At 42.3% G+C, this 15650-nt stretch overlaps 1 protein-coding gene across 4 annotated transcripts in view; it reads right to left on the bottom strand.

Annotated features, from left to right (window-relative positions):
* Window positions 1-15650, bottom strand: part of LOC106608394 (zinc finger MIZ domain-containing protein 1) — a 195969-nt gene that overhangs the window by 34144 nt on the left and 146175 nt on the right. For all 4 annotated transcript variants that reach the window (XM_045722019.2, XM_045722012.2, XM_045722017.2 and 1 more), the window contains exons 5-6: window positions 15388-15501; window positions 8586-8691 (exon numbers count right to left, since the gene is read on the bottom strand). In XM_045722019.2, the coding sequence (XP_045577975.1) occupies window positions 8586-8691; window positions 15388-15501 (220 nt within the window). The remainder of the gene's footprint in view (window positions 1-8585; window positions 8692-15387; window positions 15502-15650) is intronic.

Consider the following 15650-nt stretch of genomic DNA (forward strand, 5'->3'; position numbering starts at 1 on the left):
TGATCTGTTTGTTAACTTGGCTTTCGAAGACCTTAGAAAGGCAGGGTAGGATAGATATAGGCCTGTAGCAGTTTGGGTCTAGAGTGTCTCCCCCTTTGAAGAGGGGGATGACCGTGGCTGCTTTCCAATCTTTGGGAATCTCAGACGATACGAAAGAGAGGTTGAACAGGCTAGTAATAGGGGTTGCAACAACTTCGGCAGATAATTTTAGAAAGAGAGGGTCCAGATTGTCTAGCCCGGCTAATTTGACTGGGGTCCAGATTTTGCAGCTCTTTCAGAACATCAGCTATCTGGATTTGGGTGAAGGAGAAATGGGGGAGGATGGGCGAGTTGCTGTGGGAGGTGCAGGGCTGTTGACCGGGGTAGGGGTAGCCAGGTGGAAAGCATGGCCAGCCGTAGAAAAATGCTTATTGAAATTCTCAATTATAGTGGATTTATCGGTGGTGACCGTGTTTCCTAGCCTCATTGCAGTGGGCTGCTGGGAGGAGGTGCTCTTATTCTCCATGGACTTTACAGTGTCCCAGAACTTTTTTGAGTTTGTGCTACAGGGTGCAAATTTATGCTTGAAAAAGCTAGCCTTAGCTTTCCTAACTGCCTGTGTATATTGGTTCCTAACTTTCCTGAAAAATTGCATATCACGGGGGCTATTTGATGCTAATGCAGATTGCCACAGTATGTTTTTGTGCTGGTCAAGTGCAGTCAGGTCTGGAGAGAACCAAGGGCTATATCTGTTTCTGGTTCTACATTTTTTGAACGGGGCATGCTTATTTAAGATGGTGAGGATCCGTTTTAAAGAATAACCAGGCATCCTCGACTGACGGGATGAGGTCAATATCCTTCCAGGATATCTGGCCAGGTCGATTAGAAAGGCCTGCTCGCTGAAGTGTTTTAGGGAGCGTTTGACAGTGATGAGGGGTGGTCGTTTGACCGCAGACCCATTACGGATGCAGGCAATGAGTCAGTGATTGCTGAGATCTTGGTTGAAAACAGCAGAGGTGTATATGGAGGGCAAGTTGGTAAGGATGATATCTATGAGGGTGCCCGTGTTTACAGCTTTGGGGTTATACCTGGTAGGTTCATTGATCATTTGTGTGGGATTGAGGGCATGAAGCTTAGATTGCAGGATGGCCAGGGTGTTAAGCATGTCCCAGTTTAGGTCACCTAGCAGCACGAGCTCTGAAGATAGATGGGGGGGCAATCAGTTCACATATGGTGTCCAGAGCACAGCTGGGGGCAGAGGGTGGTCTATAGCAAGCAGCAACAGTGAGAGACTTGTTTCTGGAAAGGTGGATTTTTACATTTTAGTCATTTAGCAGACGCTCTTATCCAGAGCGACTTACAGTAGTGAATTCATACATTTCATTTCATGCATTTTTATTTATTTATTTATATATATATATTTTTGTACTGGCCCCCCGTGGGAATCAAACCCACAACCCTGGCGTTGCACACACCATGCTGGCATTGCAAACACCATGCTCTACCAACTGAGCCACAGGGATATTTTAAAGTAGAAGCTCTAATTGTTTGGGTACAGATCTGCATAGTAAGACAGAACTCTGCAGGCTATCTCTGCAGTAGATTGCAACTCCGCCCCCTTTGGCAGTTCTATCTTGTCAGAAAATGTTATAGTTAGGGATGGAAATTTCAGAATTTTTGGTGGTCTTCCTAAGCCAGGATTCAGACACGGCTAGGACATCCAGGTTGGCAGAGTGTGCTAAAGCAGTGAATAAAACAAACTTAGGGAGGAGGCTTCTAATGTTAACATGCATGAAACCAACGGTTTCAGAAGTCAACAAATGAGAGCACCTGGGGAATAAGTGTGGAGCTAGGCACTGCTGGGCCTGGATTAACCTCTACATCGCCAGAGGAACAGAGAAGGAGTAGGATAAGGGTACGGCTAAAGGCTATAAGAACTGGTCGTCTAGTACGTCCGGAACAGAGAGTAAAAGGAGCAGGTTTCTGGGCGTGATAGAATCCATCTCAGCCAAGGAACTCTAGTTCTGTCAGAGTGGTCATTGGGTTCTTGGTCACCTCCCTGACCAAGGTCCTTCTTGCCCGGTTGCTCAGTTTGGTCGGACAGCCAGCTCTAGGCAGAGTCTGAGTAATAAAAAAAAATATATATTTCTCAATGATGGAGACCTCTGTGCTCTTGGAAACTCTCAACACTCTAGAAAATGTTTTATACCCTTCCACAGATATATGCCTCATCACAATTCCATCTCGGAGATCTATGGACAGTTCTTTGGACATCATGGTATATTTTCTGCTCTGACATGCACTGTCAACTGATAGTCATTATATAGACAGGTGTGTTTCTTTCTAAATCATGTCCAAACAATTGAATTGGCCACAGGTGGACTCCAATGAAGTTGTAGTTACATCTCAAGGATGATCAAAGTAAATTGGATGCATCTGAGCTCAATTTGGAGTGTCATAGCAAAGGGGTGTGAATACTTATGTACTGTGAATGAGATATTTCTGTATTTCATTTTCAATAAATTTGCAAAGATTTATAAAAACAAGTTTTCACTTTGTCATAATGGGGTACTGTGTGTAGATGGGTGCAATTTTTTTTTTTTTACACTTTACTTGATACCTAGCGTAATAAAATGTTAAGACACGGCCATAACCATGTCACAATACATCATAACAGCTGACATAACTTGTCATAACCTGTCATGGTCATAACACGGTGACACATATATTTAGACCTGTGACATATATTGCGTTATTTTATGGCTGGTTATGACAGCTACATAAGTGTCAAAACTCACAAAACCTACCATGGTAGCTATTTTATGGATGGTTATGACACCTACATAAGAGTGTTAAAACCCACAAAACCCTTCCACACAAGGCAAAACATTCTATTACACCATAGACTACTTGTCAACTGTATTTTTATGTTTTATAACATTTTCTGAAATTGACCATGTCAGACATGCACATACCCCAATGCTCTGTTGTTGATGACTGGGATGAATGTAGGAGCAGATTTCAGGAGCAGGACAAGACACCCTCTTTTTGACTGATGACTGATATAAGGGCAAGTACGTGATAGGCCTATCTGGCTTATATGACACTGATGGTCATAATGCTTCTTGACAGTGTCATAAAGTGTATTTCCTTAGTCCAAGTAAAGTGACACAGGTGGTCATAATGCTGCTTGATAGTGTCATGAAGTGTAAAAACATGACTTCATTACAAACTTTAGAATGAAAGGAAACTTCTTGGCAGGGAAATGTAGGTGTCATAACCAGACATAAAATAATGCAACATATGTCACATCAGGTGTAAACATATGGGTCATGACAGTGTTATGACCATATTATGTCAGATTATAAGAAGTTATGTCAGCTGTTATGACATATTATGACATGGTTATGACCATATCATAAAGTGTTATGAAACTAAGTGTCAAGTAAAGTGTTACCAAAAAAAACGACATTTAATCAATTTTGAATTCAGGCTGTAACACAACAAAATGTGGAATAAGTCAAAGGGTATGAAAACATTCTGAAGGCACTGTTCGTGTAGGCTATGCTATATGTATTGGCTAATATCGATATGCAACTGTCATTTTTAAACCTCCATTCTAACATACATGACAGGCACACATCTTTCTATCAACATGCTCTGATTTGGGTTTCTTTGCAAAGTGTCTGATTGAATGTTCATTTTAAGCCTGCAGCTAGTTAATTGAAATGAGAAATATAATCATGCCAAAACATGATTCAACAATTGAATTCTCTGACAGAGCGATAGCTAGCTAATGAAACACAAAATGACATTAACAGTAGCTGGCTAGGCTAGTCAAACTGTAACATTGGCTAGCTTTCAATACATTGTCTAAATGATCAATGGAGTTACCTCTTCATATGATCAAGACAATTCATATTGCATGCTGCATATTTCAAGTGCCCTCAAAACAGATATTTATCTTATTTCATTTGGGGAGCTAGCTATATCGGTTCCTCTTCATCAGACAGCAGCTCGTGTTTTTACATGAAGCTGTGTTTACATCGTAGATAGAAGCCGTACATTGGCTGCCTTCATCACGAGGGGTATGTACGGGAGTTCTGATTGGTTCCAAGTTAAGTTGTTTAGCAAATTTGCCTGAGCGGCCGTGTGTTGAAATATATTTTTTATGAGAAAAAATGTGCAAGAAATGAAGGTGCATACAAATCTTATAGTCATAAGAATGGTTTACTGTCATCTACAAAAACTCTGCTCCTCCCTCGACGGGGATCGATCAACTTCGTGTTTTAAGGCTTCAGCCCACCACCTATTCCCCTGAACCCATATTTTAGTTTGTGTCCAAAATGGAGCCTTATTCACTGTAGCACTTTTGACCAGGGCCCATAGCGCATAGGGGGCCATTTGGGATGCATCGGGCCCAGGTCCAGGCTGGATTCTTATAACAAGATCCCAGAGCCATCACAAGGCCTGGAGATGATTTGAACTGTCATACAGACAACACAGTTCAACTTGAGCCCTGGACGACAGTCACATTATACCATCAGTACAGAAACAGGTGAAGGGAATAGATCTAGCCATATAAACTAACGTCTGCCTGTCTGTCTGTCTGTCTGTCTGTCTGTCTGTGTGCTTGGGCTCTTCTAATAGGTGGATCAACCACTAAGGAATTATACGATTTCAAGAGAAGAAAGAATAGAAACAGTTGATTTTGAAAATGTTCTCTACGGATGAGCACTGAGACATGAGAGATGAAATGGAGAAATGTAATTCTGTTGTGTGTACACATATAAATACATTTAGACTCAGTTTTTCACAATTCCCAACATTTAATCCAAGTAACAATTCCCTGTCTTAGGTCAGTTAGGATCACCACTTTATTTTAAGAATGTGAAATGTCAGAATAATAGTAGAGAGAATGATTCATTTCAGCTTTTATTTCTTTCATCACATTCCCAGTGGGTCAGAAGTTTACATACACTCAATTAGTATTTGGTAGCATTGCCTTTAAATTGTTTAACTTGGGACAAACGTTTCGGGTAGCCTTCCACAAGCTTCCCACAATAAGTTTGGTGAATTTTGGCCCATTCCTCCTGACAGACCTGGTGTAACTGAGTCAGGTTTGTAGGCCTCCTTGCTCGCACACGCTTTTTCAGTTCTGCCCACAAATATTCTATAGGATTGAGGTCAGGGCTTTGTGATGGCCACACCAATACCTTGACTTTGTTGTCCTTAAGCCATTTTGCCACAACTTTGGAAGTATTCTTGGGGTCATTGTCCATTTGGAAGACCCATTTACGACAAAGCTTTAACTTCCTGACTGATGTCTCGAGATGTTGCTTCAATATATCCACATAATTGTCCTTCCTCATGATGCCATCTATTTTGTAAAGTGCACCAGTCCCTCCTGCAGCAAAGCACCTCCACAACATGATGCTGCCACCCCGTGCTACACGGTTGGGATGGTGTTCTTCGGCTTGCAAGCCTCCCCCCTTTTCCTCCAAACATAATGATGGTCATTACGGCCAAACAGTTATATTTTTGTTTCATCAGACCAGAGGACATTTCTCCAAAAAAGTACGATATTTGTCCCCATGTGCAGTTGCAAACCGTAGTCTGGATATTTTATGGCGGTTTTGGAGCAGTGGCTTCTTCCTTGCTGAGCGGCCTTTCAGGTTATGTCGATATAGGACTCGTTTTACTGTGGATACTGTGGACTTTTGCACCTATTTCCTCCAGCATCTTCACAAGGTTCTTTGCTGTTATTCTGGGATTGATTTGCACTTTTCGCACCAAAGTACGTTAATCTCTAGGAGACAGAACACGTCTCCTTCCTGAGCGGTATGACGGTAGCGTGGTCCCATGGTGTTTATACTTGTGTACTATTGTTTGTACAGATGAACGTGGTACCTTCAGGCATTTGGAAATTGCTCCCAAGGATGAACCAGACTTGTGAAGGTATACCATTTTTTTCTGAGGTCTTGGCTGATTTCTTTTGATTTTCCCATGATGTCAAGCAAAGAGGCACTGAGTTTGAAGGTAGGCCTTGAAATACATCCACAGGTACACCTCCAATTGACTCAAATGATATCAATTAGCCTGTCAGAAGCTTCTAAAGCTATGACATCATTTACGGGAATTTTCCAAGCTGTTTAAAGGCACAGTCAACTTAGTGTATGTAAACTTCTGACCCACTGGAATTGTGATACAGTGAATTATAAGTGAAACAATTTGTCTGTAAACAATTGTTGGAAATATTACTTGTGTCATGCACAAAGTAGATATCCTAACCGACTTGCCAAAACAATAGTTTGTTAACAAGAAATTTGTGGAGTGGTTGAAAAACAAGTTTTAATGACGCCAACCTAAGTGTATGTAAACTTCCGACTTCAACTGTACATGCTAGCACATAATGCCTTAATCCCAAATATTTACCACAAAAACAAGCCAATCAAATTCATGGTTACTCAAAGTTCTTTCAACCATCCGTTTATCTTTATTCTGACCGGTTATGGCTTTGTCAGGCTTTCTCTACCTCTCCATCCATCCATCCATCCATCTCTCTCTCTCTCCCTCATCCCTGCCTATCCAGATTTCACTCCGACAAATGGACACTACGAGGAAGAATGGGGTATGGATTGGAGGGATTGGATTTGAAAGGCAAAGTGTCTGAGGACAGCATTACTGTAGTGTGTGTGTGTGTGTGTGGGCACATTTGTGTTTGCGTGTGTGTGTGTTTGTGTGCGTGTGCGTGTGTGTGTGTAGAGACTGTCGAGTTGACTGTTTTCTGTGAGGCTGCCTGCCATCCGGACAGCTCTTCTCAATGGCACATTAAAGATTAATAGCTACTATAAATACTCTCTGTTATAATGTACTCTGGCCATACGTCATGTCTGAGATACTGTACAAGCAGGTTAAAGAAGGCAGAAACGAACAAAACCACAGAAGCCCTAAAATATGACCATGGTTATGTTCCAAATAGCACCTTATTCCCTACAACGTGCACCTCTTTTGACAAGGGCCCACAGAGCTCTGTTTAAAACTTGCATCCCATTTCTGTGACCAGGATGTGATCAGACAACCTTATAGATACAGTTGAAGTCGGAAGTTTACATACACTTAAGTTGGAGTCCTTAAAACTCGTTTTTCAACCACTCCACAAATTTCTTGTTAACAAACTATAGATTATTTCACTTATAATTCACTGCATCACAATTCCAGTGGGTCAGAAGTTTACATACACTAAGTTGACTGTGCCTTTAAACAGCTTGGAAAATTCCAGAAAATTATGTCATGGCTTTAGAAGCTTCTGATAAGCTAATTGACATAATTTGAGTCAATTGGAGGTGCACCTGTGGATGTATTTCAAGGCCAACCTTCAAACTCACTGCCTCTGCTTGACATCATGGGAAAATCAAAATAAATCAGCCGGCTGCGTGGTCCCATGGTGTTTATACTTGCGTACTATTGTTTGGGACTACGCAGCCGTCATACCGCTCAGGAAGGAGACATGTTCTGTCTCCTAAAGAGTAACGTACTTTGGTGCGAAAAGTGCAAATCAAACCCAGAATAACAGCAAAGGACCTTGTGAAGATGCTGGAGGAAACAGGAAAAAGTATCTATATCCACAATAGATGGCATCATGAGGAAGGACAATTATGTGGATATATTGAAGCAACATCTCAAGACATCAGTCAGGAAGTTAAAGCTTGGTCTCAAATGGGTCTTCCAAATGGACAATGACTCCAAGCATACTTCCAAAGTTGTGGCAAAATGGCTTAAGGACAACAAAGTCAAGGTACTGGAGTGGCCATCACAAAGCCCTGACCTCAATCCTATAGAAAATTTGTGGGCAGAACTGAAAAAGCGTGTGCGAGCAAGGAGGCCTACATACCTGACTCAGTTACACCAGGTCTGTCAGGAGGAATGGGCCAAAATTCACCAAACTTATTGTGGGAAGCTTGTGGAAGGCTACCTAAAACGTTGGACCCAAGTTAAACAATTTAAAGGCAATGCTACCAAATGCTAATTGAGTGTATGTAAACTTCTGACCCACTGGGAATGTGATGAAAGAAATAAAAGCTGAAATAAATAATTCTTTCCACTATTATTCTGACATTTCACATTCTTAAAATAAAGTGGTGATCCTAACTGACCAAAGACAGGGAATTTTTTACATGGATTAAATGTTGGGAATTGTGAAAAACTGAGTTTAAATGTATTTGGCTAAGGTGTATGTAAACTTCCGACTTCAACTGTACAGTAAATGCAATAATCTACTTTAGGAACTCGGACTGAGAACAATTCACACAAAAGGCCTCCTAAAAGATTGAAACGTTGGGCCTGGGGTGTTCAACAGTAGCTGTGTCTCATACAGTGACTTCCTAGCCTGCACTTCATCATGGTGCGGGTAACACTTTATTTTACAGTCCTGTTTCACCTGGGTACATTTGGCACCAAACAGAAGAAAACAAATTGCAACAGGAGGTTACGACCTGCATCTGTCCAATGAGAAACGTTGCAAAACCTTTTCTATTGCGTGCCCTAATGAACACGACCCTGATATTTGCCTGGTATTTAGTCTGTAATTTTGCAGTGTCTCTTACCTGCAGACTTGGGCGTGAACTTGTCTCTGTTAGCAGCACACACAGCCAGCAGCCTGTAGCCTAGGTCCAGGTCAAAGCCTTGTTGGGCTGCCACACGACTCACCACCTAGAGGGAGGGATAGAAAGAGGAAAGGGATGAAGGAGGGGGAGGAAGAGGGAGAGAGAGAGAGAGAGAGAGAGGGAGAGGGAGAGAGAGAGAGGGGGGGGAATAAAGAGATATAAGAAGGGAGACGGGAGAGAGAAAGTTAGACAACAATCGATAAGTAACCAGAACACTACTCAGTGAGCAACCACAGAATTATCAACACAGTAAGTAACTATCTGCAACATATTCAGGAGTATTTGTGTGGAAGCTAATCAAAACCTTCACTGTTTGAGCTTTTGAATATTTCAGATCTAAGAGAGACCAGTCGGACAGGTAACGTGCATCCCAAAATGGCACCCTATTCCCTATATAGTGAACTACTTTTCACTACAATATGTTTGTTCCATGTCTGCCATTTATCATGAAAGCACGATAGAAAGTACCTTGACTCGCCTTAGCAAACAGTTATAATCTTATGCCTGCTAAACTAGGAAATGCTTGTGTCCCACTAACCTCCTAACCCTGATGTTCTGTTATCGAATAATGTGATATTTGGCTCTGGGTTCCTAGAATGAGATTATGCTGGAACAGGTTTATGAGGTGAACCATGATGTAAAAAGCCTTGTTGAATTTATTGTAGCACGCACACACAGATGGGAAATTAAAAGATCAGCAGGAACATTGTTTGAGCATCTGTTAAAAACCACAGTCATCAGATGATTCAGTAAACTCACAGATTTAGTTGTCAGACTGCTTCCGTAGTCTTGGATATACCAGACCTTGGAGCATTGTAAGTCAGGCAACAGCACAAGGTATGGGGAGGATGTTGGCTTCTCTCTGACATTTCGAAAGGGAGAAAAAATCTGGGGAGACAGACAACTCCCAACAAATTACGAGTTTGGGTTGTCGGGGCTTGAAATGCGGGCAGGAATTGTGCTCATGTGTAGCTAGGGGCAACAAGCGGATACGCCAGTGACGTTACCGGGTGACATGCTTCCCATTTCCGAATCGTCCTCTCCGTCTCAACTGCTGGAACTTCTACAGACGGTTAAGCTGGAGCATTGGTACTACACTGCCGGAAGCAACCCGTCTGTAGAGCGACTACTGCTTCCGCATCACCACTGTCCTAGAAAAAACACTGTCCTAAGATGTGTTCGGAAGGCTCAATCTGAGCAAAGCTCGGCACAGATTTGCTAACCTTGATCATCTACTCAACCTATAGACTGAGTAATGTTTAGATTAAAAAAATTAAAAACGAGTGGAAACTAGAGCAAAAAAAAGTAATCCTAAACCAACACTTGTACTTGATCCAGCTTTAAGAAGCTTTAAAAGTGACTTACAGAATGATGAGTTTGTCCATTTACACTACACACTCTACACACACTAGGCCTACAGATGCTATCCCTTCAGTTTAAGACAACATTCAGAAATTTTGTAAAAAAAACATCTCTCTCAATTTGTGCTCTTCCTCCCGGGGAAGGCCTGCACGCTCCAAGACTTCTCCGTAACAGTGTGGCCTGCACCCTCCCAGAGTGCAAAGAACCTTTGCGTGACCCTGGCAAACAGCCTGTCGTTCTCTGCAAACATCAAAACAGTGACTCGCTCCTGCAGGTTCATGCTCTACTATCGCTCCACTTTCCCTGCACATTGGAAATATGGTATTGGAATTGACCCTGCATATACACTGAACAAAAATATAAAGGCAACATGTAAAGTGTTGGTCCCATGTTTCATGAGCTGAAATAAAAGATCCCAGAAATGTTCCATACGCACAAAAAACGTATTTCTGTCACGTTCTGACCATAGAAAGCGTTTATTTTCAGGGCGTGACAGGGGGTTTTGTCTTGTTTATTTATTGCTATGTTGGGGGTTTTGTCTAGTTTTTGTATTTCTATGTGGGGTTCTAGTTTCTGTATTTCTATGTTGTTGTTTTTTGGGATGATCTCCAATTAGAGTCAGCTGGTCATCGTTGTCTCTAATTGGGGATCATATTTAAGTTGTTGGTTTTCCCACTAGGTTTTGTGGGAGATTATTTTGAGTAAGTGTATGTTGCACCTCTTCGTCACGGTTTGTTGTTTGTTTATGAGTTTATTTGTATGTCTTGCATAGTTTCACAGTTAAAATAAAATGTGGAACGATACACACGCTGCGCCTTGGTCCCATTCTTCAGACAACCGTGACAATTTCTTTCAATTTTTTTCCCATAAATTTGTTTACATCCCTGCTGGTGAGCATTTCTCCTTTGTCAAAATAATCCATCCATCTGACAGGTGTGGCATATCAAGAAGCTGATTAAACAGCGTGATCATTACACAGGTGCATCTTGTGCTGGGGACAATAAAAGGCCACTCTAAAATGTGCAGTTTTGTCACACAACACAATGCCACAGATGTCTCAAGTTTTGAGGGAGCATGCAATTAGTTTGCTGACTGCAGGAATGTCCACCAGAGCTGTTGCCAGCTTGTTAATTTAATTTAATTTAATTTCTCTACCATAAGCCACCTCCAACGTTGTTTTAGAGCAGTGGTTCCCAAACTTTTTATAGTCCCGTACCGCTTCAGAAATTCAACCTCCAGCTGCGTACCCTCTCTAGCACCACGGTCAGCGCACTCTCAAATGTTGTTTTTGTCATCATTGTAAGCCTGCCACACACACCCTATACAATACATTTATTAAACATAATGTAACGAGTGCGCTGAGAGTCAGGAAACAAGTTCAGGGAGTGAAAACATTTTATAAATAAGTAAACAAGAAACACGAACAGTGCGCCGACATGAAACAGGAACAGAGGGCAGGTAATCAAGGAGGTGATGGAGTCCAGGTGAGTGTCATTATGCGCCTAACACTGGTGACAGGTGTGCGCCCTAACGAACAGCCTGGTGACCTAGAGGCCGGAGAGGGAGCACACGTGACACATAAGAATGTGAGTTTTTGTCACAACTCGGCTCGTGGGAAGTGACAAAGAGCTATTATAGGACCAGGGCACAAATAATAATATAATAATAATCAATAATTTTGCTCTTTATTTAGCCATCTTACATATAAAACTTTATTTGTTCATCAAAAATTGTTTATAACTCACCACAGGTTAATGAGAAGGGTGTACTTGAAAGGATGCACATAACTCTGCAATGTTGGGTTGTATTGGAGAGAGTCTCCGTACAATCTTCCACACACAGTCTGTGCCTGTATTTAGTTTTCATGCTAGTGAGGGCCGAGAATCCACTCTCACATAGGTACGTGGTTGCAAAGGGCATCAGTGTCTTAACAGCTCAATTTGCCAAGGCAGGATACTCTGAGCGCAGCCCAATCCAGAAATCTGCCAGTGGCTTCTGATTAAATTCAATTTTCACAGAACAGCTTGTTGCAATTTCGATGAGGCTCTCTTGTTCAGATATCGGTAAGTGGATTGGAGGCAGGGCATGAAAGGGATAACAAATCCAGTTGTTTGTGTCGTCCGTTTCGGGAAAGTACCTGCGTAATTGCGCACACAACTCACTCAGGTGCTTCGCTATATCACATTTGACATTGTCTGTAAGCTTTAGTTCATTTACACACAAAAAAATCATACAATGATGGAAAGACCTGTGTGTTGTCCTTGTTAATGCAGACAGAGAAGAGCTCCAACTTCTTAATCATAGCCTCAATTTTGTCCCGCACATTGAATATAGTTGAGGAGAGTCCCTGTAATCCTAGATTCAGATCATTCAGGTGAGAAAAAACAACCCAGATAGGCCAGTCGTGTGTCACGGTTGTTGTTGGTAGAAATGGAGGACCAAAACGCAGCAGGTACGTGAATGCTCATCTTGATTTGTAATTATCTTCAAAAATGAACATACAAAATAACAAAAACGAAAAACAAACAACTAACAAACAGTCTGGCAAAGCAAAGCTCAACACAGAACAATCACCCACAAAAGCAAACACAAACACACCCTACTATATGGGACTCTCAATCAAAGGCAGATAGACAACACCTGCCTTCAACTGAGAGTCCCAACCCCAATTAATCAAACATAGACATACACTCACTAGACTCCACATAGAAATACCTAAACATAAACCAAAACCCGGAATTACTAAATCAAACACCCTTTTTACAAAACACACCACCCTGAACCACATTAAAAAAATACCCTCTGCCACGTCCTGACCAAACTACAATACTAATTAACCTTTATACTGGCCAGGACGTGACATCGTGTGAGAAACTCGTCATCATGCAAGCGGTCAGACAAGTGAAAATTATGGTCAGTAAAAATAACTTAAAGCTCGTCTCTCAATTAAAAAAAAAACGTGTCAATACTTTACCCCTTGATAACAAGCGCACTTCTGTTTTGTAAAAGCGTTATATCATATCATTGCATAGTGCAGAAAATACACGAGAGTTCAGAGACCTTGCTTTAACAAAGTTAACCATTTTCACTGTAGAGTCCAAAATCTATTTCAAGCTGTCAGGCATTCCCTTGGCAGTAAGAGCCTCTCGGTGGATGCTGCAGTGTACCTAAGTGGCGTCGGGAGGAACTGCTTGCACGCGCGTTACCTCTCCACTATGTCTCCCTGTCATGGTTTTTGCGCCATCAGTACAGATACCAACACATCTTCACCACCAAAGTTTGATGTCACAAAGCTGTCCAGTACTTTAAAAATATCCTCTCCTGTTGTCCTGGTTTCCAGTGATTTGCAGAAGAGGATGTCTTCCTTAATTGACCACTCATAAACGTAACAGGACATATAGCAAGAGCTGTGCCAGGCCCGCCACGTCTGTTGACTCATCCAGCTGTAACGCATAGAATTCACTGCCTTTTATGCGAAGCAGTAATTGTTTTAAAACATCTCCTGCCATGTCACTGATGCATCGTGAAACAGTGTGGTTTGATGAAGGCATTGTCTGTATAGTTTTTTTGGCCTTTTCCCCCCAGCATTGTCCCAGCCATATCCTCGGCCGCAGGAAGAATTAAGTCCTCCACAATAGTATGGGGCTTGCCTCTCCTAGCCACTCGGTAGCTCACCATATAAGATGCTTCTAGCCCCTTCTTGTTAATGGTATCGGTTGCTTTTATACATTTCTTACTACTCGAAAGTCGTCTTAATTCTCACTCAAAAAACTCCCGCAGCTTATTTTTCAAATTGGCATGTTTTGTTTCTAAATCTCTGCGCAAGAGTGAAGGTTTCATTGAGTTGTGAGACAGTATTTTTGCACATATAACACACTGTGGCTGAGGAAAGGCACTACTCCCAATATAAGTGAACCTCAAATCAATGTAGTTCTCATCATATTTTGGGCGGCAGGTAGCCTAGTGGTAAGAGCGTTGGACTAGTAACCGAAAGGTTGCAAGATCAAATCCCCAAGATGACAAGGTAAAAATCTGTTGTTCTGCCCCTGAACAAGGCGGTTAACCCACTGTTCCTAGGCCGTCATTGAAAATAAGAATTTGTTCTTAACTGACTTGCCTAGTTAAATAAAGGTATGATAAAAAAAATATTTGCACCTCTGAAGGTTTTCTGATCCACACCCCTACCTTTTTTTAAGGTTCAGTATCTGTGACCAACAGATGCATATCTGTATTCCCAGTCATGTGAAATCCATAGATTAGAAGCTAATGTATTTATTTCAATTGACTGATTTCTGTATATGAACTGTAACTCAATAAAATCTTTGAAATTGTTGGATGTTGCGTATATATTTTTGTTCAGTACTTTCTCATGTTCTTCTTATTTCTTATTTTATTTATCGTGTTTTTGATCTACCTTATGTTATTTTTTAGTTCTACATTGATATTGATTATTGCATTGTTGGGTTTAGAGCTTGCAAGAAAGGCATTTCACTGTAATAGTGCACGTGACATTAACATTTTAAACTTTTCATCTCCCGTCTGGACTACTGCAATTCGCTGATGGTTTGTGCCATCAAACCCCTGCAACTCATCCAGAGTGCTGCAGCCCTCCTAGTGTTCTCCCATGTCGCCCTGCTCCTCCACACACTCCACTGGCTTCCAGTCAAAGTTTGCATCCACTACAAGACCATAGAACTTCCCTACGGAGCAGCAAGAGGGACTACCCCTTCCTACCTTCAGGCTATACTCAAACCCTACACCCCAACCCAAGCACTCCATTCTGCCACCTCTGGTCTCTTGGCCCTCCCACCCCTACGGGAGGGCAGCTCCCACAGCCCAGTCCAAGCTCTTCTCTGGTCTGGCACCCCAATGGTGGGACCAGCTTCCCCCTGAAGCCAGGACAGCAGAGTCCCCGCCTATCTTCCAAAAACATCTGAAACCCTACCTCTTCAAAGAGTATCTTAAATAATCCCACAGTGTGTGTGTGTGTGTGTGTGTGTGTGTGTGTGTGTGTGTGTGTGTGTGTGTGTGTGTGTGTGTGTGTGTGTGCGCGCAGACAGTGAAGCGTGACTGGGGCTTTAACCTCGGTCACAGGCCCCTGAAGGCCTGAGCAGCTGCTTCACTTCGCCGTCGCTAACAGTAACAGTAACCATAACTGAGGGTTGTGATCGGTTGACATGGGAACGGGGGGGATGTGATTGGCCCATAACCATAACAGAGGGCTGTGATTGGTTGACACAACACACAGAGGGATGTAATTGGTTCGTAGCCCTAACGGAGAGCTGTGATTGGCTGACACAACCAACAGAGGTGTGTGATTGGTTCGTAGCCGTAATGGAGACTTGTGATTGGCTGAGACGGTCAGCGCGGGTCTTCTTACCGTTAGGCATCCCATGAGGCTTTGTTCAAAGGGTCTCTGAAAGGCTCGGGGATCTCCGCACCAGTCCAGCAGCTCTGTTGCTGCTGTGTGGAAGTTAGCCGGGTTCTGTAGGTGCTGTCGGACAAACGAGAGAAAAACTGGCTGTTAGAAATATCTCACTTCATAATAAATGTAGCTGGAACCATTGTCACAATTACGTAGACATGGGGCTTTTTTAGGAGGAGAGATGGATGAAAAGACAAGGGTCAGGAGAGAGATATGAA

Source organism: Salmo salar, chromosome 01 (genome assembly GCF_965601325.2).
Source record: "Salmo salar chromosome 01, fSalSal1, whole genome shotgun sequence".
Lineage (NCBI taxonomy): Eukaryota > Metazoa > Chordata > Actinopteri > Salmoniformes > Salmonidae > Salmo > Salmo salar.